General features: G+C 34.5%; 1 protein-coding gene across 22 annotated transcripts in view; it reads right to left on the reverse strand.

The window, feature by feature from the left end:
* The window catches only part of NEB (nebulin), a 120218-nt gene that overhangs the window by 87924 nt on the left and 10563 nt on the right, over positions 1-21731 (reverse strand). For all 22 annotated transcript variants that reach the window (XM_084523897.1, XM_084523882.1, XM_084523898.1 and 19 more), the window contains exons 11-42: positions 21083-21187; positions 20779-20886; positions 20179-20295; positions 19419-19520; positions 19231-19338; positions 19032-19136; positions 18577-18675; positions 18005-18109; positions 17804-17911; positions 17009-17320; positions 16673-16879; positions 15924-16028; positions 15451-15558; positions 14309-14620; positions 13063-13269; positions 12714-12818; positions 12130-12237; positions 11123-11434; positions 10079-10285; positions 9300-9404; positions 9030-9137; positions 8318-8629; positions 7363-7569; positions 6298-6402; positions 5364-5471; positions 4524-4835; positions 4170-4376; positions 3584-3688; positions 2546-2653; positions 1481-1792; positions 1084-1287; positions 498-602 (exon numbers count right to left, since the gene is read on the reverse strand). In XM_084523897.1, the coding sequence (XP_084380023.1) occupies positions 498-602; positions 1084-1287; positions 1481-1792; positions 2546-2653; positions 3584-3688; positions 4170-4376; positions 4524-4835; positions 5364-5471; positions 6298-6402; positions 7363-7569; positions 8318-8629; positions 9030-9137; positions 9300-9404; positions 10079-10285; positions 11123-11434; positions 12130-12237; positions 12714-12818; positions 13063-13269; positions 14309-14620; positions 15451-15558; positions 15924-16028; positions 16673-16879; positions 17009-17320; positions 17804-17911; positions 18005-18109; positions 18577-18675; positions 19032-19136; positions 19231-19338; positions 19419-19520; positions 20179-20295; positions 20779-20886; positions 21083-21187 (5238 nt within the window). The remainder of the gene's footprint in view (positions 1-497; positions 603-1083; positions 1288-1480; positions 1793-2545; positions 2654-3583; positions 3689-4169; positions 4377-4523; positions 4836-5363; positions 5472-6297; positions 6403-7362; positions 7570-8317; positions 8630-9029; positions 9138-9299; positions 9405-10078; positions 10286-11122; positions 11435-12129; positions 12238-12713; positions 12819-13062; positions 13270-14308; positions 14621-15450; positions 15559-15923; positions 16029-16672; positions 16880-17008; positions 17321-17803; positions 17912-18004; positions 18110-18576; positions 18676-19031; positions 19137-19230; positions 19339-19418; positions 19521-20178; positions 20296-20778; positions 20887-21082; positions 21188-21731) is intronic.

A 21731-nucleotide genomic window follows, 5' to 3' on the forward strand; every position in this document is an offset into this window, starting at 1 on the left:
ATACAACCCCGTGATTTGTTACACCTAATTTTAATCACAATTATTTGTCTTCTTGATTTCTTATGATAAAGCTGCTGACGTTTTACATTTTGCACCTAATCTATATTTGTTCCATTGTAACCAGGAATTTGATGTAATGTAATCCTAAGAAATTCTAAAAATGTAGTTTGATATCATCAGACTTTTAAATAAACAACCAGCTTACTGAAAAGTCCTGAATACATATCTAAAATGTTTATATAATTGGTAAGGATGAAAGAGAAAACACCTAACTTGCACTTAGTATTTTCTTGGTAATTTTTTTCTAGCAACTCCACTTCCACATTAGAATCTAGCAATTTACTCGGGCTTCCCAGTGCATAACAATTTTCACAGGAAAAGATTACAGGTGTGCTTACAACCATGAGATTTGTAGAAATACTCTATTTCATTTTAAACTAAAGCTATAAAGAGTAAATCCAAATTTCATAAAAGAAATATTGTAGAGACACACTTACATCACTTGTGTTGATTAAGTTTGATTTAGCCAGTAAAATTTCAGGAGTATCAGGCATGATGTGAACCTGAGTCTTGTCCTTGTCCCAGGCTTGTCTATAGAGTATCTGAAAAGAGACACAAACAGAAATATCTTGTCTGATAAAAGGCTCACATGCTTGGCAGTGAATTCATCTTAATTTTTCTCAACAATTGCAAAGCAAAGATGTACCATGCAAGCATGAGTGATCAATGCAAGATATTTAAATAAAATAATACCCCAACTTCTTACTGAAATACCTTTTTTCCCTCTTCACATCCACGAATGTTCAACAAGGCAGCATAATGCCAATATGGTTGCATACTATGCAGTAAGGGGTATATTTGCAGTTTACTGAATAAATTGTATAGCCCTGAAGACCTTAATCTCCTGAATAAGGCATAATACTTCTTGACAACTGAGCAGTAAGGCACAGATTGCAAACATCTGATATTTTTATACTTTATATTTTTATAATCACATTCTGGTATGGTAATCTTTTCAACAAATGAATACTAACTTATTCCTACATTTATGAATCACATGCACTTGTTCCAGAGGCAACTTACATCACTTCTATTTTTAGCATTAGATTTTGCTAAAACGATATTCATGGCATCTGGGATACTTGTGAACTTAATAGTATCTGGGTGCTGCCGGTACTTCTTTTCACTCAGAATTTCAGAAGCTTTCTTGTTCTTTTCAGATTCCAAAGATCCCAAAGGACTCCATCCAAGGCCTCTGAGCCACTGTAGATCTGACTTATATAGATTCTGTTAAGGAAAAACATCAAAATCATAGTAGGTTCTTTCACTGTTCATGTATTAAACCATATTAAAAGACTAACTGGCATATTAACTTCAGTCTGATCTATACTGACATGAAAAGAGAGTTATTACAGAAACTTTTCCGTAAGTAGTAAATATCTTACAAAAACTGAATGAATGAGATCCAGCAGAAGCTTACATCACTCTGTAGTTCATAGACCCTCTTTGCTTGAGTGACATCGTTCTGGTCTGGTAGACAAGTCCAGCGGTGTAGCATTCGTTTGTAGTCAATATCACTAACCAATTCCTGACATTTCTTAGCCAGAAGGAAGCCCAACATATCCACGGGCATGTTGAACTTTGTCTTCCACTTCTCAAAATCTTTCTTATACTCCCTCTCACTCTGCATCTTAGCTACTTGCATAGACCACAACATCTTAGGATCATCCTGTAAGCTGCGGAATCCAATGTGATGTCCCTGTTGCTTGCGGTAACCTTCTTTGTACTTGTACTAAAATTAAAAAGATTATTGAAATTGCAGTAAGAATCAGGCAGTGGTAAAATAAATAAGGCAAATATATTCACTCAGTTCAATGTTCCTCATTACTAATGAAACAAGCAACTTGCTATAGCATCTCATGTAAAGGTTTAGTAGCCCCCTGATTCATGTGCATCACTTGGTGTCTGTGAATGCTTTCCCTGAGAATAAACAGAGTCTCCTGGAGAGGAAGAGGGAATAGCTCTAACAGTAGTCTCCTGTGCCATTTGATTTATACAGTTACACAACTCCAAAAGGCTGTCACATTGCAATATTTTGATGAATAAAATAATCAGCTTAAGCATTTCCAATGATTAATGAAATATGTTCCATAAATACAGAAGTTAATAATAGCAAGTTACAGAAAATAATAGAAATATATGTGTCACCATATCTACTTTGGAGTTGTAAAGAGGATTCCCAAGTATAGGCACTGGGATCAGCTAACTGGACTAAATTGCTGCTGCTCAGAAAGTGTAACATTCAGAAGAGCAGACAACCCAGTTTAAATTGCTTTGTATGGTTAGCCACTTCAAGGATGGACTTTGGCATTGCTAAGACCTAAGAACAACTCTCCTTCAAGCCTTTTCTTCAAAAAAGAAACTGACAAAAACAAATCAGGAAAGTGTTTCTTCATCAATTTTGCTTGTTTACTCCAAGACACACCTTAGCTTATAGGGGTGCACAAAGAACTGCATTTCAGACTGAATTAGAAATGCTTCTTACGTCACTTGCAATGTCCCTTGATGCTTTGGCAGCTTTCACTGAAATGGCTTCAGGTGTGAGGTCATAGCCCTTCTTTATCATTTCCTCCCAGCCAAGCTTGTACAGTTTCTAAAATTGAAAACAATTTTAATTAAAAAGCCTTAGTAATACATATATTACCTTCCACTTAGATATGCTAGTGATCCATATTACCTAATTCTGGTTACCTCAAAAGCTTCAGTTATGAGAGAAGTGCTACTGGAATGGAAACTGAGAAAAGGGAAAATGTGATAGGCAAGGAAGGTAGTCTTCCAAGTCTTAGGCCAGTGACTAAATAGCTTTTATTTACTGCAGCACTTTCCTATCACAGCTTATCTTTAGGACTTGACACATAACTGGGAAATTTGAAATCTGTACATCTGGGATAACTGAAAACTTTTTAATGGGCCTAACATAATTCTAGTTAATAAGGCTGTAAAGTAGTTATTTAATAGCCAATTCAGTTCAGGCACAATTGATTTAAAGTTCCAGCCCTAGCATGCTGAAAATTTGCCTCTGAGCAACCATGCAAAGCAAAATCTAATTGCTTTAAATAGCAAAATTTCTGATATTTAAAAGCTGAAAGAAAAGTTCAAATCACTATATGTAATTATTTTCTTATATATAAAGTTACAAATATACCCAATGAACTTATAATTTTATAATAAGGAATTTGTAACACAATTGATTTCGCTAGAGTATGGACTTCACACTTCCAGAGGTCAAAAATAGAAGTCACATTTTCCATATATTTTGCTATAATTTAGACTGTAACTTTGCTACCTTGAAGACGGTAACAATTGCTACTCTGAATATATATTATATATATTATATATATTATATATATTATATATATTGCTACTGTCTCACAGCAAAATTCTTGCCTGTGTTCTAAAACCTCTCTTCCATTTTTTCCAACCTTTATCAATTAATTTTTATTTTGAAATAGGAAGGATCCTTTAAATTTGAAGAAAATAGATACTAATTTGAAATGTAATAGAAAGCATGAAAAAGTACTACCTGACTGTAGTTTGCCTTGTTCTGTTTTGCTTGTAGAATATCTGGTGTATCCGGCATCACATGAACTTGAGTTTTATCCTTCTCCCAAGCTTGAGTATAAGCATGCTATTGAAAAGAGTAACATCAGCTGTGTTAGTATAAATGACAAAGGATGGTTCTTTCAAGGTTTTCACCTTTCTGTTTGTGCACTTTGCCTATGGATGGGTAAAAAGCATAAGATGCCAACTTAGATTTATTTTACTATGTAATGAACTACCCCAGAATGAGCTGAATTATGATCCAGTCCCGCTTCAAATGAGGTCTACCTACCAAGATTTTCAGGGCCAATGATTTCTATGTAAGAGTGAGAAAAACAGATGTTGAAGAGGTAGTTATGAAAAAAATGAGGTAAGATTTATGTAACCAATGCCACTTGTCAGTAAATGAGTGTTTCAATTAAGAAAAAAAATTGAAAAAGGAGAAATCTGTGACAGTTGTTTTTCCCAGGGAAACACTGCTACATAAAAGTGGTGACAGAGATTTATACAGCATTTATTAATTTGGATTATATTTGAGTGCCTGACTAATTTTCCCCATAAATACTCACTTTATTCATTATATCTGCATTATGCTTTGCAAGGACCATGTCCATGTCATCATTTTGTTTTGTAAAATGGAACATGCTGGGATGCTGGCGGTATTTCCGGTCACTTGCAATTTCTGTAGCTTTCTTAGATTTCTCCACATCCAGAGAACCAGCAGGACTCCAACCAATACCCTTGAACCATTCATTGTAATCCTGCTTGTACTCATTCTGCAAATCAGGACACAAAAGGAAAGTTTACAATTTATAAATGGTTCACACTAAATAATTCTGTTCTTTCCAAAACACAGCCATAATGAGAAGAGAGGAAAACACATACAGCTGTGAATGACAGTCAGAAAGAAAAGAGAAACTTACATTACTTTGTATCTGATTCATGTTTCTGTACAGTTCAAAACTCATTGCATCTGGTAGAAGCATATACTGGTGTATCAGTCGTTTGTAGTTTGTATTGGTTACACGATCTTGTGCCTCCTTAGCTGCCACAATACTGAGTGCATCAGAAGGTGTTTGGTAATGCGTCTTGCTCGTCTCATAGGCTTTCTTGTATTCACGATCAGACTGCATCTTAGCCACTTGCATATAATGGACAAGTTTTGGATCATCCTGAAGGCTACGGAAGCCTACAAGCTTTCCCTTGTCTTTTTCATAACCTAATTTGTATTTATACTGTGCAGAGAACAGAGACAGAAACATTAGTTTTAATTCATTTGTTTAACAAGCAATGTCTATCTTGTAAAGGGAAAAAGTAAATTAAAATAAGATTTTTACATTATTAAAAAAAGTGGTGCAATCAATACACCAGAAGGAAGGGAAGCCATCCAAAGGGGCCTGGACAAGCTAGAGAAGTTGGCCCACGTGAAACTAACGAAGTTCAACAAGTTTAAGTGCCAAATGCTGCACCTGGGCTGGGGCAATATCACATTTATAAAATATACAAGCACTAGAACAATAAGAAATGAACAGCATTTTTTTTTTCCCAGGAAGAGTCCCTCATTTATCTCCTAATCCTTGTAATGGAGAAATTCTTCTTTAACTGTGTGAGAAAACTTATTAGAATATATGCTGAATATGCCAGTTATTTACAAACAAGAAAATAAATAGACCTCACACACTTAGCATAGAAAATTGAGCTGTGTTAAGAAAAGAATGTTTTATAATGTCTGAAATTGATTGGTTTTTCTTTTCAGAACTTACATCACTAGCAATGTCCCTAGAAGCTCTGGCAGCTTTAATAGGGATAGCATCAGCTCTGAGATCATACCCTTTCTTCCTGGTTTCTTCAAAAGAAAGTCTGTACATTTTCTGTGAAAAGAAAGAAAAGACCCATCCTTTAAAAAAAAAAAAAAAAAAAAAAACACACAAAACTGTATACATTTTATATGTCAACTTGAAACACAGACTATTCATATGTTTAATACCCCTTGAATAGCTGTTTATGCCATTCAGGCTCACAAAGAGATGAATTCACCTTCAGAATTAACTTCAGTCCTAGTATTTATACACCAATGCAGCTGAACTGCACTATAATCAACAACAATAACCTAAAAAAAAAAGACCAAGTATTTGCACTTGCTTCCCACATGCACAAATACTGGTGAAAAGTTGCATCTAAAAATTAGATGTCTATTTACATGCACATAAAGATGTGCACAATTACAACCAACTCTTTATTTAGCATATGCAGATTTAACAACCAGCTACTGAGAAACCATCTATGATATCATGTTACATAAAGAATAGGTTCAACCTGCAAGACAGAATTTTGAATGTAGTACAAAACATGTATTAGGAAATAAAATAAATGTAGTAACAAACATGGTTAGTGCTCAAACTCTATTATTTTGTTAATAACTACTATATTTTAATGACCTACATGAATAGTTCATAATCTATCCATAAACATTGTGGCTTCTTCTTGACAACTTTCGGTATGTAATCTCAAAGAAGGAAGGGGGTGGGAAAGAAAAATAAATTGCTTATTGTGAAACTAATACAGGTTAGCCAACTGAGAATTAGGGAGAGTTTCCTATGATGTTATTTCACTTATTATTCCTAATAAAACATAAAACAAAGCAAAGCAAAACAAAAAAAACAAGTGCAACCTCTTAGCCTTAGAAACAGTACTCACATCACTTAAATTAAATGCATTAGCTTTTGCTAAAGCAATCTGTGGAATATCTGGTGTGATGTGAACTTTCTTTTTGTCTTCTTCCCATGCTTGTTTGTATTGGTGCTGGAGGGACAAAGGAAAAAACATGTCAACGTACAAAAAATAAATAAATAAATATAACAATATTTTTATTATTAAAATGTCACCCTTTTAAATACAATCCTTTTTTACAGTGATGCAACTCCTAATATGGTAAGACCATTTGTATTTTTATTTTACTGTTTAAAAGCAATGTGAATCAGAAATAGCTCTTATGAAGTTAATTGTGCAAGTCTAAAATAAAAGTTGAACCAATATCAATCTTGCTACAGTATTTTATTGGTTGTCTCTTGCCCAGCAGCATGTTCAAGCACATTCAACCGCAGAAAACAACAGCTATCAAAGTCAGAAGGTAGAAGAAAAAGAAGTGTTAGAAGAGTAGGTTGTCCACCTTGTCTGAGGTGGAAGATTATTAGCTTATCTCATAGAAAGTAAGTAGCAATTGAGAGAGAGGTAACAAAGGTTTTCTTAGAGGAATTAAAGCTAAGAAAAAACTAAAATTCTGATGATCACTGCATCTCCAATGCATGTGAACACTAGACATTTCTAAAGAGCAGCAGCAGATTCTATCAGTTCAGGAGAAGAACCAGGAAATAAATATCTCATTACAAGAGCATTCATATCATGCTGTAATTCCACATTGGTGTAACAGGCATCAGATGAAACAGGCTATATATTTAAAAGTTTAAATGCTATTTTCAAAAACAAATCACTCTGGTACTTTTAGCCTCTAGGGTTAAACTCATAAAAGTCTACAATCTTTTATGCTGGGTAAACCTTATGAATAAAATATTACGGTCATGTTTTGCTTTCAGGTATAGAAAGGCTCTATGAAGATGAAATACACTGACAATCAAGCATTCTCATTAGTTGCCAAAACTGAAAAATTTACACATTAGTCACCCAGTAAGATTGTGTATTGTTATAAATAACTCACTTCATACTTGTGCAAATTTAGACAAGTTTTAATGAACACCTTCTTACCTCATCCATGATTTTAGCATTATTTAAAGCTAAGACCATGTTCATGGAATCCATAGGAACAGAATACTTCAGCTTGTCTGGATGCTGGCGGTATTTCTTTTCACTAACAATTTCCATTGCTTTCTTGTTCTTCTCAGCCTCCAGAGAGCCCAGTGGCATCCATCCAACACCTTTCATGCTTTCATCGTATTCTGCTCTATATTGATTCTGGAAGCAGAAAGAAAAGAAAATAATCAGATAGATGCACATGAATATCCGGAAATCGTGACGCTTCTTCCCGTGTTTAATGAATATTAGATTTTGAATGCACTTGTTCTAAGAAGGACCAAATAATATCAAGAAGTATCCAGTGTTTTCTTAGAAATGTATCTGTTACAGTACTGTCTATATTTTATTATACTTCCCTTTATACAGTGTTCAGATCCTCCTTATGATGGATACAGATTGCTCACATAAGATTACATGCTAAGGTCCTCTTGGAGAAGAGGATCAGCCAAACCACTATACCAACAGAAAAATAAATAGATCTGTTTTCTCTAGTCTGAACATCACAGAAACTCTGAGAACACAGCTACATAGTTTTTTTCCCCTTTTTCTAAGAGGACATCTTCTTGGAAGTACAAGATAAAACTGCTGAAAAGTTAAGCTTTTCCTGCCTTGGCCTGAAAAAAAGGACTGCTGCTGAAGAGTCTGATAGGGCATTTAAACATCCATTCTACTTCATAAATAAAATGGCTTATTTTTGAGCCTGAATTCTTTAGCAATAGGTGTAATTTAATATTTCAGAGTCTTAGAAACACACAAAGGCTATCCTCATTGAAAGTCTCATTTTGTTTACCACATTTTAGTATATAACTGAATTTCACTAAGAAAAATCTATTTATCTTAAAGCATATTCCCATAATCTAAGGAACACTGTATTAGTAATGCAAAGGTTGAAGAGTCTCTCACTTACGTCACTTTGTAACTGCATCATGTTTTTGGCTAATTCAAGACTCATAGCATCAGGTAGAACATTGTAGGTATGGATCAAGCTTTTGTAGTTTGTATTTGTAGCCACTTCCTGTGCTTTCTTGGCTGCCACAACACTGAGCATGTCAACTGGAGTATGGAAGTTAGTCTTTGCCTTCTCATAATCTTTTTTGTATTCACGATCGGATTGCATCTTAGCCACCTGCATGAAGTGCACTAGCTTGGGATCATCTTCAAGGCTGCGGAACCCAATGTGCTTTCCTTTTGCTTTTTCGTAGGCTAGTTTGTACTTATACTGACAGCAGGAAAGACAAAGAGCAGGAGAAGAAAAAAAAAAAAAAAGCATGATTAAGCTCATTTCTATCTTTGAAGACAGAAAATACTGGTTCTTTTTCATCACAGAATTTCAGGCTTAGTCATTTAGACATATTTGTTCTTATAACCTATTGAACACAGGCATATGAAGCTTAGCAGCTTGCTGAACAAAGAGCAAAAAAGCACAATTCGGTGTTATTCTACGGGAGACAAAATATGCCTGAGAGCAAGTACTACAAAGGTTTATCACATTAAGCATATAACTGAAACCCAGGTTTTCCAAGATGCTTGAAAAATCACTTTTATGCATAACACAGCATTTTGAAAAGTTCTGATGGGCTCTAAAAAAATTCTGAATGCTACCAAGTAAACAAACTTACATCACTCGCAATGTCTCTGGAGGCCTTGGCTGCTTTTATTGGAATGGCATCTGTCTTCATGTCATAACCTTTCTTCTTGTCTTCCTCCCATTCAGCTTTGTATAATTTCTGATTTAAAATGTAAAAGAGAACAGGTACTCTATTATGAAGGCAGAAGTACTAAAGTACCCTACATCTGAATTCAAATATTTTCAAAAAAAAAAAAAAATTATAACAATTTTTGATCTATGCAACAGACACTGAATGCCCACTTTGAGCACAGTAACTCACATTACTCATTGTGATCTGGTTCACTTTAGACTGCAGAATTTCTGGAGTATCTGGCATAACATGAATGCTGGTCTTCTCTTTGTTCCATTTATCAGTGTAGAGCCTCTGCAATTGAAAAAATGACATTTAGCTTTCAATAGGCAATGCACTCATAAAATACGTTTGTTTTTGTTTTGCTTATATGCAATAAATAATGTTTTACAGTGCAAAGTTCCACAAACACTATAAATAATCTCCACAATTATAACCGCAGCATGAAAATCTTATATTCCTCCTCTTTTATTATTCCATTGGAGAAATTTGCAAAGTTTGTTTTGATAACTATTAAAAATTAAATCTAAAATTTTCAGTCTGCAGTTTTCCCTGTTTTATATATATCCTTATAAATATATATAAATATATAAGTCCCTTTAAAGCATAAGTGTTTTTTTTTTCATGCACTCTCTTTCCATGGCATACAAGGAATAAGGATCAGTGGTGTTCCAGATAACTAGGGACAAATGTAAAGAATTCCCATTTTCTGAGGATACCTGTAAAAACTTGACAGGATTTTAGGGTGTTTTTTTTTCAGCTCACTGTTATATATAAAAAGAGCACCGTTGCCAGAGTACTATACATCTGGAGAGGAGATTTTTCATCACATGCACAAAAGAGAAATCTTTAATCTCTACAACCACTGAAAATTCTGATGACGTCAGTGGGAATACACCCATCGCGTGATCTTGCAAGATGAAGACCCTACCTCTGGCTCAGTCACAATCATCTGAACAAGTTCTCACCTTATTCATGATCTTGGCATTTTGCTTAGCTAATACTTGTTCCATTGCGTCCATTGGAATAGAGTACTTCAGCGTGTCCGGATGCTGGCGATATTTCTTTTCACTGAGAATCTCTGTAGCTTTTTTGGCCTTTTCTACGTCCAATGATTGAATTGGCAACCAGCCAACTCCTCTCAACCAGTTATTAAAGTCTGCTTTATATACATTCTTTTAAAAAATAAACAAGGAAAAACACAGTGAGACCAAAAAAATCAGAATGCCTGTATAAAACAAACAAACAAAGCAAAATAAAAAAACACAGATGAGGCCTTAACATTTCTCCTGGTTCTCAGTTAGATTATTTGAGCTTTTGGTGAGTTTTGAATTTGTCAGAGGACTACTAAAAATGCAGACTAATCTTAATACTTCCTGGGTAAACAAAAAGTAGACTCCAATGTTACACTAGTGAAAAAGAAATGGAAATGAGTCACAGAACTTAATGGAAACTACAAAGATTTTTATAACTTAAACATGCATCCTTAGTGTGCATGGCATATGCATCTGTTGGAGGACAAATGCACGAAGGAAAAGTGAACCAAATAAATAAATCTCAAGTCCCTAGGTATGATCCAGGTATAATCCTTAGGTATAATACAAACATGTGTAACGTATAGTTTGATAAACTTAAATAAAATATACTTTCATATAGTCATAATTTAGACATACATAACCTATGATTTCTGAGAGTACAAATGATAATCACAGTAGTAACATACTGTAACATACTGCAACTGCAAAAATAAAGGAATTAGCAAAACATTCATTTTCTGAGAAGTAGTTAAATATGTGGAGAAACAAAGAAAGTTGTTATTTGCTAAGTAAGTTACCTAGAACTAATCAATTATGCATATTTATGATAAACTTTGGAAAATACACAGTTCCAGACCAGACATTAACATCTCAGTCCACTGATAATATCATACAGTTAATTTTCTAGCCTTAAAAGTTTAATATTGTAACAGTAATTCTGAGATGAAAAAAATAAGCTGATTAATTGTTACGTACATCACTCTGAAGCTGCATCACATTTCTTGATAGTTCCAGATTCACAGAATCAGGCAAGAGAGTATAATTGTGAATTAGCTGTTTATAGCCCGTGTTCGTAACTGCTTCTTGAGCTTTTTTGGCAGCTGTCACGCTGAACATATCCAAGGGAGTATGATATTTGGTCTTGCTGACTTCATAATCTTTCTTGTATTCACGATCTGATTGCATTTTGGCCACATTCATGTAATGAACAAGTTTAGGATCATCCTGTAGGCTGCGGTATCCAACCTGTTTGCCTTTGTCTTTCTCATATGATTCCTTGTACTTATACTACAGACAAAGCAAGAGAAATTCTTAGCCACTTTGGAAACAGAAAATATACTTTTGATAATTCTAAGAAGTTGAAGTTTAAGAATTTTAAAATTGCTTTTCATTCCAAAAATTTAGAAATTATTTTTCAGACTGCACAGGATTAATTGGATTCAAAAAAAGAAGAGGGCTGCTGGATTATTCAACTCATCTTGACCCCTGGTATAGACATATACCAGGATATGAAGTACATATCCTTCTGGATATGAAGTACAAGGCCTGTCTTGCCATTGCCTCTGCCATATTTTATTTTACTGCCATAGACTTCTAACTCTGAAGAACATTCAGATATTAATTAAAAGACCAGCATTATGGTATGGCTTGTGTCAGATAGCATACCAAGCTTTGATGTTGTCAGTTGATTGTAGCTGCCTGAAAACAGCTACAGTGATGTATAGACAGGCAGAGGTACAGATCTCCAGCAACAAAAAATACAGAATAGATCAATTATAACAGAAAACACTTTTTTTTTTTTTATGAGGTATATGTAAACATCTAAATTTGCTTATTATTTCACAGTACCATAAGAATTTCAGTTCTCAGGGTTAAGTATTTTTGTATCGTTATATGCATATTGGTATGCTCTATGGTATAATATGCTACAGAAAGCTGTAACAGTAGATTTTAGCATTCCTCTTTATGTAAATTATACTTACATCACTTGCAATATTTCGAGAAGCTTTAGCAGCAATAATCGGAATGGCATCTGGTTTCAGATCATATCCTTTGGCAATGGTTTTTTTCCAGTCTGCTTTGTAGTTCGCCTTGTAGGGAAAAAGGTACGAGATTGTAATGTCATGATATGAAATTTTAACAAAGTTGTTCAAGACCTTATTTTTATCGTATTCATGTGGATCAAAATCTGTGCAATTGCAGGGAAAAATGTTAACCTCTACACAAACAACAACTGTATTATAATAAATACAAAGGGATCTGGACAGACTTGAGAAATGGGCCTGTGCAATCCACAAATACAAGCTGGGTGGAAAATGGTTTGAGAGCAGCCTTGAGAAGGACCTGGGGGTGCTGGTTGCTGTGAAGCCCAACACATGTGCTTGCAGCCCAGAAAGCCAACCTTATCCTGGGCTGCATCAAAAGCAGTGTGGCCAGCAGGGTGATGGAGGGGATTCTCCCCCTCTGCTCTGCTCTTTCTATATTTGATATTATAGCATGAATATATAAAAGGTCATTTTTCTACTAAGTAAATGATAAATAAATAAATTGTCAGTTATATGCTCACATCACTCAAATTGAAGGCATTGACCCTGGCTTGAATAAACTGAGGAACATCAGGATCCAGGGTATACTTGTGTTTTACTTTCTCACCTTCTTGCTTATATGTTACCTGCAAGGAAAAACAAACAAATACGTGTTAACAAGTGCAAGAGAGGTATTATTAGTGTTAATAAATAAAGACAAAGCAACAACACTTAATTCTTACCAACATATTGAATTTTTACTATTTGTACAGTTTTTAAAAACTAAAGTGTTTTTTTTTCTTAGATGAAATGTCAAATAGTAACATAAAAATCATACACATAGTAAGAAATAAAATCACTATATTGCATTAGTAATGAAAAATTACTTACATCACTCAGTTGCTTGGTATTGTGCTGAGCTAAAACCATTGGTATTGAATCTGGTATACTTGTAAATTTGATGGTGTCTGGGTGCTGACGGTATTTCTTTTCATTTAATGCATCTCCAGCCTTTTTAGCTTTTTCAACATCCAGAGAACCAAGAGGACTCCATCCAATACCCTTGAACCAGCTGTTATAATCTTGTTTGTATGCATTCTGAAGGACAGAAAGAGAACATGGACTGAGATTATCCCACAGAACTGTTTAAAGCAATAATCACAGAGTCTAGCAATTAAGTTCCACATTAGCAAAAAGTATTTATAAATTCTAGAAGAGAACAACAGATTTGTTTGTTTGTTTTTCTGTGATTTCATAGGGAATAAAATGAGCTGCTGTATTTTTTTCTTCCTGATTCATTTCCTATAAACAGTAACATCCCTTCAGTATTTACTAAGCTTATTTTCTCTTACCCTTGTGAAAAATTTCACAAACTTCCTCTTAATCTTTAGAAGATTAATATCTTCTAAACTATCATATGGTGATCATTTAACATGGTTTAATTTGGTCTGTGTTTCAGCAGACTTTACCAGATTTGGCCTTTTGTTTAAAGGTCCACAGAGCAGAGACTTTTTTCCTATAGTTCCTTCTACAGTAAAGCATGTAGAATTCACAGACCTCAAGTAAAACATCTACCCTACATGCAGAGTGCAACCTGGTACGCTCAGTCAACTGTTTGAAATTGTATCTGCAAGAAGCACTAAGAAGGTCCTAAATGAAATCTCTAATGCTAGAGATCTCCAGAGGATATATTCCTGATAATATCAATAACCAAATTTTGTCCACTCCTTCATGCTCAATAGATAATAGTCCAGCTACATTACCACACCTATCTCACATGAAGACAAAGCAGGGAAATTAAAAGTCTTAAAGAATAAAACAAAATTATGTTAGTTGCAAAATAAAGTCTTCTGAGAAAATGTGAATTAAAAAAAACACATTTGAATGCAATATCCCACAAATCTGGTCTTCAAAGACATGCCAACAACAAAAACCCTTTGAGACTAATTCACCTGGAATGTATTATTTCTAAATTCTGACAGCTGATACTTAAAGCTTCTAAGGCTCTTCCCACAGACATAAGAAAAACGGACCATTCTGGTACAGCAATGGCAACTTTCACTGAATACAAACTCATATTTTATTTTCACAGCGTGCAAGAAAACATCTATGAAATTGCAGCCACTGAAATACTTACGTCACTCTGAATTTGCATCATATTCTTTGCAAGCTCAACATCCATAGCATCTGGCAGATAAGTGTAGTGATGGATCAGATTTTTGTAGTGGGCACCAGAAGCTACATCCTGAGACTTTTTCGCAGCCTGGATACTGAACATGTCAGGAGGTGTATGATAGTTAGTCTTGGACTTCTCATAATCCTTCTTGTACTCACGCTCAGACTGAATCTTTGCTACATGCATATAGTGAACAAGCTTGGGATCATCTTGCAGGCTTCTAAAACCAACTTGTTTTCCTTTAGCCTTTTCATACGCTTCTTTATATTTATACTAGAAACAGAGGAAAGAGATAAATAAATTGTGGCATGGCTATTGACGTGTAAACTAAAAAATAAGAAAAGTTCCTGTGACTCGGAACTATGCATTGGAAAAAAAAAAAAAAAGCTGCAAGCAGTTTATAAACATTAGTCTAAATGGCCTAAATGGCACACCCAGCAACTGCATCTACATCAGATTATCTTGCTCCACCATCTAAGGTAGTACACAACAGGTTACACACTTCACAGTAAGATTCATCAACATTAGCGTTTCTTGAGAGGAAAGGGAAGTGTTCCCTAAGCATTCCTGTACTGAGAGGTGTATGAAAAATATTAAAACCATTGAGACCATCCTTCTGTCATTTGAAAGCAATAGCAAACAGAGTACAACTGAACAGCTTCCTCTAGTTATCTGAAACCACTGAATCACATCCCGCTTCATACAATTTGGACTAGATGGCTTTCTGATTCATTTATAAGCCGTCTTTCACTGTATAACCAAAAGCATAGGAGCACATACTCCTATGGTCTCACAGTCCATAAGTAGATGCCTATTTAGCTAATTTTCTGGAAATTTGTCACCAGATAATTGCAAGAACTACTGATTTCATTTCTCCTGTGAAAATTGGTTTAAGAAGCTGTACAGTAATATTTGCTTATCTAAAGCAAACAATTAGAAAAAAGTAAGTTTTACACTAATACTTTGGGAAAGACTAAGAATCTCTTTCTCATTTTAGCAGCTCTAGAGAGACTTGCACAACATTTGAAATCTACCACATGGCCTGGAATGGATGACTTTTTTACTAAATGCCTAAAACAAGCATACCTGGAATAGATACTTACATCACTGGCGATGTTTCTTGAAGCTTTGGCTCGAGCAATTGGAATAGCATCAAGCGACACATTGTTTCCTTTAGCTATTAGATCATGATAGTCTTGTTTATAATACGCCTAAAAAAAAGAAAATCTGTATTATTCTAGAGAACCTAATAATCATAAGAATTGTATGCAAGTCAAAGCTACACCAAATCTACTTCAGGCAAATCTTTAGAAGCAGGTACTTCTAAATGAAGCATATACTTCATTCAGTGCTTTATTACTTCTCTATTAATTAAATTAAATTAATTAAATGATTACATAAGTACCTGGGATTTGTTTGGAAATTCAAATGATACAAAGAATGAAAAACTACATTGGTATCAGTTGATTATAAAGAACTGCACATCAGTGAAAGAAATCTGGAATATGAGTGTATCTGCAACATATTACTTAAAATTCATTAACAATGAGTAAAACGTTTAAAAGAAGTCACTTACATCACTGACGTTAGCTGCATTGTATCTAGCTTGGATAAACTGTGGGACATCTGGGGTAAGAGTATATTTATGTTTAACTTCCTCTCCGGAAGATCTGTATAGTTTCTGTAAAATATATGATACATAAATAAATCCTTCTTTTGTTGTACAGCTAGCCCCAGCTCACTCTGTGTTTATGTTTGATTTTGCAAATATACATTGCCACCTATTTCAAAAGACTGAGACTGCACTTTTCATGCAGAATAATTGATCTTATTGATAGAAGAAATGAGTCCTAAATACTCTATGCAGTCTTTATTCAGGAACACTAAAGAGCATTGAGCCCTCCAATGGACATAAAAACACAATTCTGGAAAACATGGGATAATAACGAATGGTAGGAGAGTACAAAACAAAGCTTGCTGTTTTATAATGATAGACATATTATCATTAATTAGACATTCTGTAATTCCTTCCTTATTGTAGGTGGGAAAACATCAAGAACAACTTGAAAATTTTGAATCATTTCTTAAATAAAGTGCATTTAAAATGTACTTAAAATACAAATGGACAGGCTTAGGTGATGTGAACTGAAAGACCTGCATGACTCCATGGAGCTTCACAGTTTACTGGGAAATTACTTGGGCAAAATCAGAGTACAAAGCAAAGACAACGCACAGAAACTCTTCCAAGGATTTTAAAGACAATGGTCAACTCTTCAGTAGATCCATCTCTACATTACCACAAGACCCTTTTCTTTCTCTACTTACATCATTGAGTTGAACTGTATTCTGTTTGGCTTGGACCATTACTGGAGTGTCCACCACACTTGTAAATTTAATGGTGTCTGGATGCTGACGATATTTCTTTTCATTCAAAGCATCTCCAGCTTTTTTAGCTTTTTCTACTTCTAGTGACCCAAGGGGGATCCAACCAATTCCTTTCATCCAGTTATTATAATCTGCTTTGTATGCATTCTAATAAAGAAGAAAAGGCAATATTTAGAACTTCAGGAATGAGAAAAAACAATTCAGGGACCTTCCTGAGGCTTCACAGCTTTTGCTTGAGGCATCTCAAAAATTCTGTTCACTTAAGGTTCTACTTACATCACTCTGAATTTCCATCATGTTTTTAGTTAGCTCCACATTCATTGCATCTGGTAAGTAAGTATAGTGATGTATGAGGTTCTTGTAATTAGCATTGCTGGCAATCTCTTGAGCCTTCTTGGCACCGACAACATTGACCATATCCAGTGGAGTATTGTACTTAGTTTTTGTTTTCTCATAATCTTTTTTGTACTCTCGCTCAGACTGCATCTTGGCTACTTTCATATAATGAACAAGTTTGGGATCATCTTCAAGGCTCTGGAAGCCAACAAGTTTACCCTTGGAAAGTTCGTAGGCTTTTTTATAGTTAACCTGTTAAAATACAATAGAATCCAGAGAACATCATAAGCATATGTATAGTAAGCATAGTAACTTAGTAAAAAGTAAATTAAAAGCAAAGGTATCCTTTGTTCTCTACAAAAAGTATCCCTCATATGCAAGGATGAGCCTTTTGTCTTATTTATGATCAGACCTATAATTAAGGACAGAGAGAACTCAGGTCCATTACTCATGGAGCTCTCATTAGTGATCTACTCCAACAATTTTCCTTAATCACACTGGACTGCAAGTCAGCCTTTTCACTCAGAGAGAATTACATAAAAAGACATCCTTTTCTAAATATAATTATATAAACACATCAATGAAGCAATAGAAAACCAATAAAAAGAAAATTGTGTTAAGGCCATTAATACTCTAACAACATGCTCAAAAAAGGCAATAAAGAAGTTATCTCTCAAATATAGTTTAAGTAAACTCTTATGAATTAAATAGTTCCTTTAAGAAGGATGCACTTACATCACTGGCAGCCTGTCTAGCAGCCTTGGCAGCTCGGATAGGAATAGCATCAGATTTTAGATCATATCCTCTTGATTTTAATTCTTCCAAACCAGTTTTGTAATAGTTCTAGAAGAAAAATTGAATTTTCAAATGAACAGTTTCTAGCTAGAAGAAACTTCATGTTGGAAGTTGAATAAAGAACTCTGGAAATATACTTACATCACTAATATTGTAGGCATTAACTTTGGCCTGGATAAACTGGGGCACATCAGGAGGGAGGTGGTACTTGTGAATAATTTTTTCACCTTTGGATTTATACAGTATCTGCAAAAAACAATAAAGAAAGAAAATTACCAGGACAACGTTTTTAGATAGTGAATGTTTAGTAATACTGAGTGGCACAACTCAAAGATTTTGTGCTACCTCACTCTCAAAGGAAGACAGAGATGAAATCCCAGTCCTCGCCATGTGAATGGCATGAACCCTGCTGACTTCACTGGTGCAAAGAATACTTTTAGCATGATAGACACAAAATTGCAAACACACCGAAACTTAACATGAACAGCCACTTGAAAAAAATCATTTAATAACCATCTGATTTCCAGGTGGTCTTCCACTGGAATAGCACTGCATATACACACAAATGTTTTTGTCCATATTTGTGCCTATATATGCACACACATACATTGATTTCACTGACTTTCTTAAAACTGAATGATTAAGTGAAAGCGGCCACAGTGCAGAAATTGATATGCTCAGAATACAGTGACATGTTTAGTATCTGTACTTACATCACTCAGCTGTTTACTATTGATCTCTGCTTGCTTCTGTACTGGAGAGTCAGTCACTTGAGTAAATTTGATTTGATCGGGATGCTTTTTGTAGGTGTGCTGAGGGAAAATAATAAATACTTTTATGGTAAATGTACATAATCAAATCCTTTTATTTAATAAGTCACAGCACTGTAGCATTACTTAGGATATCTAGCAGTTATGGCATAGGTGCAGATAAGCACTGTCCCGCACGATTCTTATGTTACTTTTGCTGTAACTGTCTTGATCACTAGATGCCGCAAAAGGCTTTTAAATTACAGATTAATAGGGTTTTTAAAAGTCACATATGCTAATAAATACAAATTGAAAATCTTCAAAATTAACAAGAATCACTCAGTAAACTTCCATATGCCTCAGAGCAGATACCCTGTATGTAAACAGCTATCTGATAAGCACTGCAGTGCTATACTTACATCTTTACACTGATCTAACTTCTTAATAGCTTCATATTCCTGAGTTATGGTCTGAGGGAAGTAGCACTTTGTCTTGTCCTCCTCGTAATCTGCTTTGTAATTTTTCTAGGGATAAAATCAACATTCAGTAAGAAAACATAGTTGAGCTTTCTCCAAAATAAAAGTATCATGGTGAGAACAGAATGACTGCCACACTTACATCACTCTTCATAGCTTCAACTTTCATACAGTGCGTATGATGTGGGTCCTCAAAACTGCCCAAATAGTGCCCTAAAATATTCTTTTGATATGCATCTTTGTATTTTACCTGGAAAAATAATCACAAGTTGATAAATAAAGGTAATCAAGAATGTTGGTACAGAAAGAAATGAACATAAAAATACATACATCACTAAAATTCTTTAGAACGCTATCAGTCTGAAACTTTGGTGTGTCACAGTAATTCATGCTTGTTCCTTTTGATTGTTCATAGGCTTCTTTGTATAATTTCTGCAAAAGAAAATAATGTCAGGTAATAAAGTAGATTGCACTAAAACTCACTCACAAAACAGTACAAATAACAGCAAAATCAAGAAATGATTGCAAAGAAAAGCTTTCCCAAAAGACTGAAAAACAGATGGCCTTTTTAATTTTCAATGCTTATTAAAAAAAAAAAAAAAAAAGAGAGAGAGACTTCTTAGTGACTTCTGACACTGAGAATTATGAAATCTCTTTTCAAACATACGAAAATAGGAAGAAAGAAATCAAGAAGGCCATTACACTCTTGAAGTAAGTAACAAGAACACAGCATATATGAATACATATAAGTACTACATATTTTATCATTGTTGACATCAGCTGAAGTTCCTTAAGCAGTAAAGGAAGAACTTCCATCTTGTGATCCATTTTGCACAGGAATCTAAATGAACTATACAATAACTAGGTATCACCATAACATGCTGCAAATATTGTTACACTCTATTGTTATACTCTGCTGCAGAGAAATGACTATATTATACTATTACGGTCACTAGTATCTCGTGACAGATAATAGGTTTATAAAACTAAAATACTGAGAGATCCAATGGAGAAGCCTTGTGAAGAAATTATGAGTTTGGTTAATTGTACTTGACTGAAAATTATCCAGGTGTACTTTGACAATACTTACATCACTCAGCACGTTTCCTGCAGTTTTCAATTGCCTCAGCAATGGGTTCTCTGTGGCAGGAAGCACATTATAATCTGCATTAGCTTTGTTCTTCTCATAGTCTGCTCTGTATTTTGTCTTTAAAGAATAAAAAAGGGGTGAGGTTTTAAAAATCAGTATTAGAAACCAAACATTCACTAACCTATATCACCTTGAAGTTTTCAGGAAAATTCTCTCTCTTTTTTTTACTTATGACTCGTATTGGCAAAGGACCATGAAAAGCACTCAGATCACGTGAGTGCAGGGATGACATGCTGGGAGACAGAGTCACAAAATAATTGATAGTTATTAAGTAGATGTCCCCACCTCTAAGCAGCTCACCAAACATTTTGATTTTTCAAATATCAGCTACCATCTTGGAATAGTCACATTCTTACAAATTAATGACTTAAGATCATAAGCTTGGCTAGGAGTCATTGTAAGCTTTGTAGTGGAATACACAGAATACATCTTTTGCACAGAATAATTTTTTTTTGACATTTGACAAAACAGCTTCAGCACAAACAGTCCTGACTACAGAACTATACTCTGGCTAAAGAAATGGGAGAAGTTGTCACATACCTTACTGACATTATTTGTAACTCGCTTATTAGCTTCATATTCTGGAGTCTCAGTCTGCATAAAGTAGATTTGGTCTTTCATGTTTTCAAAGTCTTCCTGGTATTTTCTCTATTAGGAAGAGAGAAAAATAGAGAAGAATGTATCAAGTGCAGTTACATTACAAATCAGCCACCCATGAAGTAGCTTAAATAGAAAAAGAGAAATACAGCAAGTGGAGCAGGAAAACTTGATCAGTATTTGCCGCATTAACACAAAGCAGAGGATAAAGCTGTTCATTTCAAGATTTTCTGAATAATTCACTTACCATACTTATATTTTCTGCATTCATTTTTGCAACTGCAACATCGTAGCAGGGAGTTTGACTCCACTTGCCTTTGATCTTGTTATTATAGTCCTCATGGTAAATAATCTATAATGAAAAAAAAAAAAAAATCCCCAGTTCAATTTTCACTTAACAAATTTGTTTTTAAAGTCTTCTTATTAAATTTGCTCCATACTTTACATCTGCATTATAACCACTTCAGCAGTTACTGTCAAAATAACCTGACATATGATTTCACCTAATGCTCCGGTTTTCAGTTATTTCCTTTGGTACCTTCCCTTAACCAAAAAGTAATAGGTGAAATGTCATCTACTCCGAAAGACTTAATCAGAAATACTCTCTGTGAGACATCATTAAGTTATTCCTCCAGTTGAGTTATGTTTTCTCACTAGTCACATAATATTGGTGCATAATATTAACCATCAGTTAAACTAGAATTTATTGTTATTCCTGCTGGAACTTGTTATAGGACGTAAATGGAAAATCCTTTCAATATATGGATTGGCATGGTGTGTGTGATTTCTGTTAGACTATATTCAAGCTGATGGAAATCAAGTATAAACTGTTTATACAGAAAGTTTAAAGCATTTTAAAAAACAGTTACTTTAGCAGTAACTGCTTAATTAAACAA

Source organism: Aythya ferina, assembly GCF_964211825.1.
Source record: "Aythya ferina genome assembly, chromosome: 6".
In the NCBI taxonomy this organism is placed as follows: Eukaryota; Metazoa; Chordata; class Aves; order Anseriformes; family Anatidae; genus Aythya; species Aythya ferina.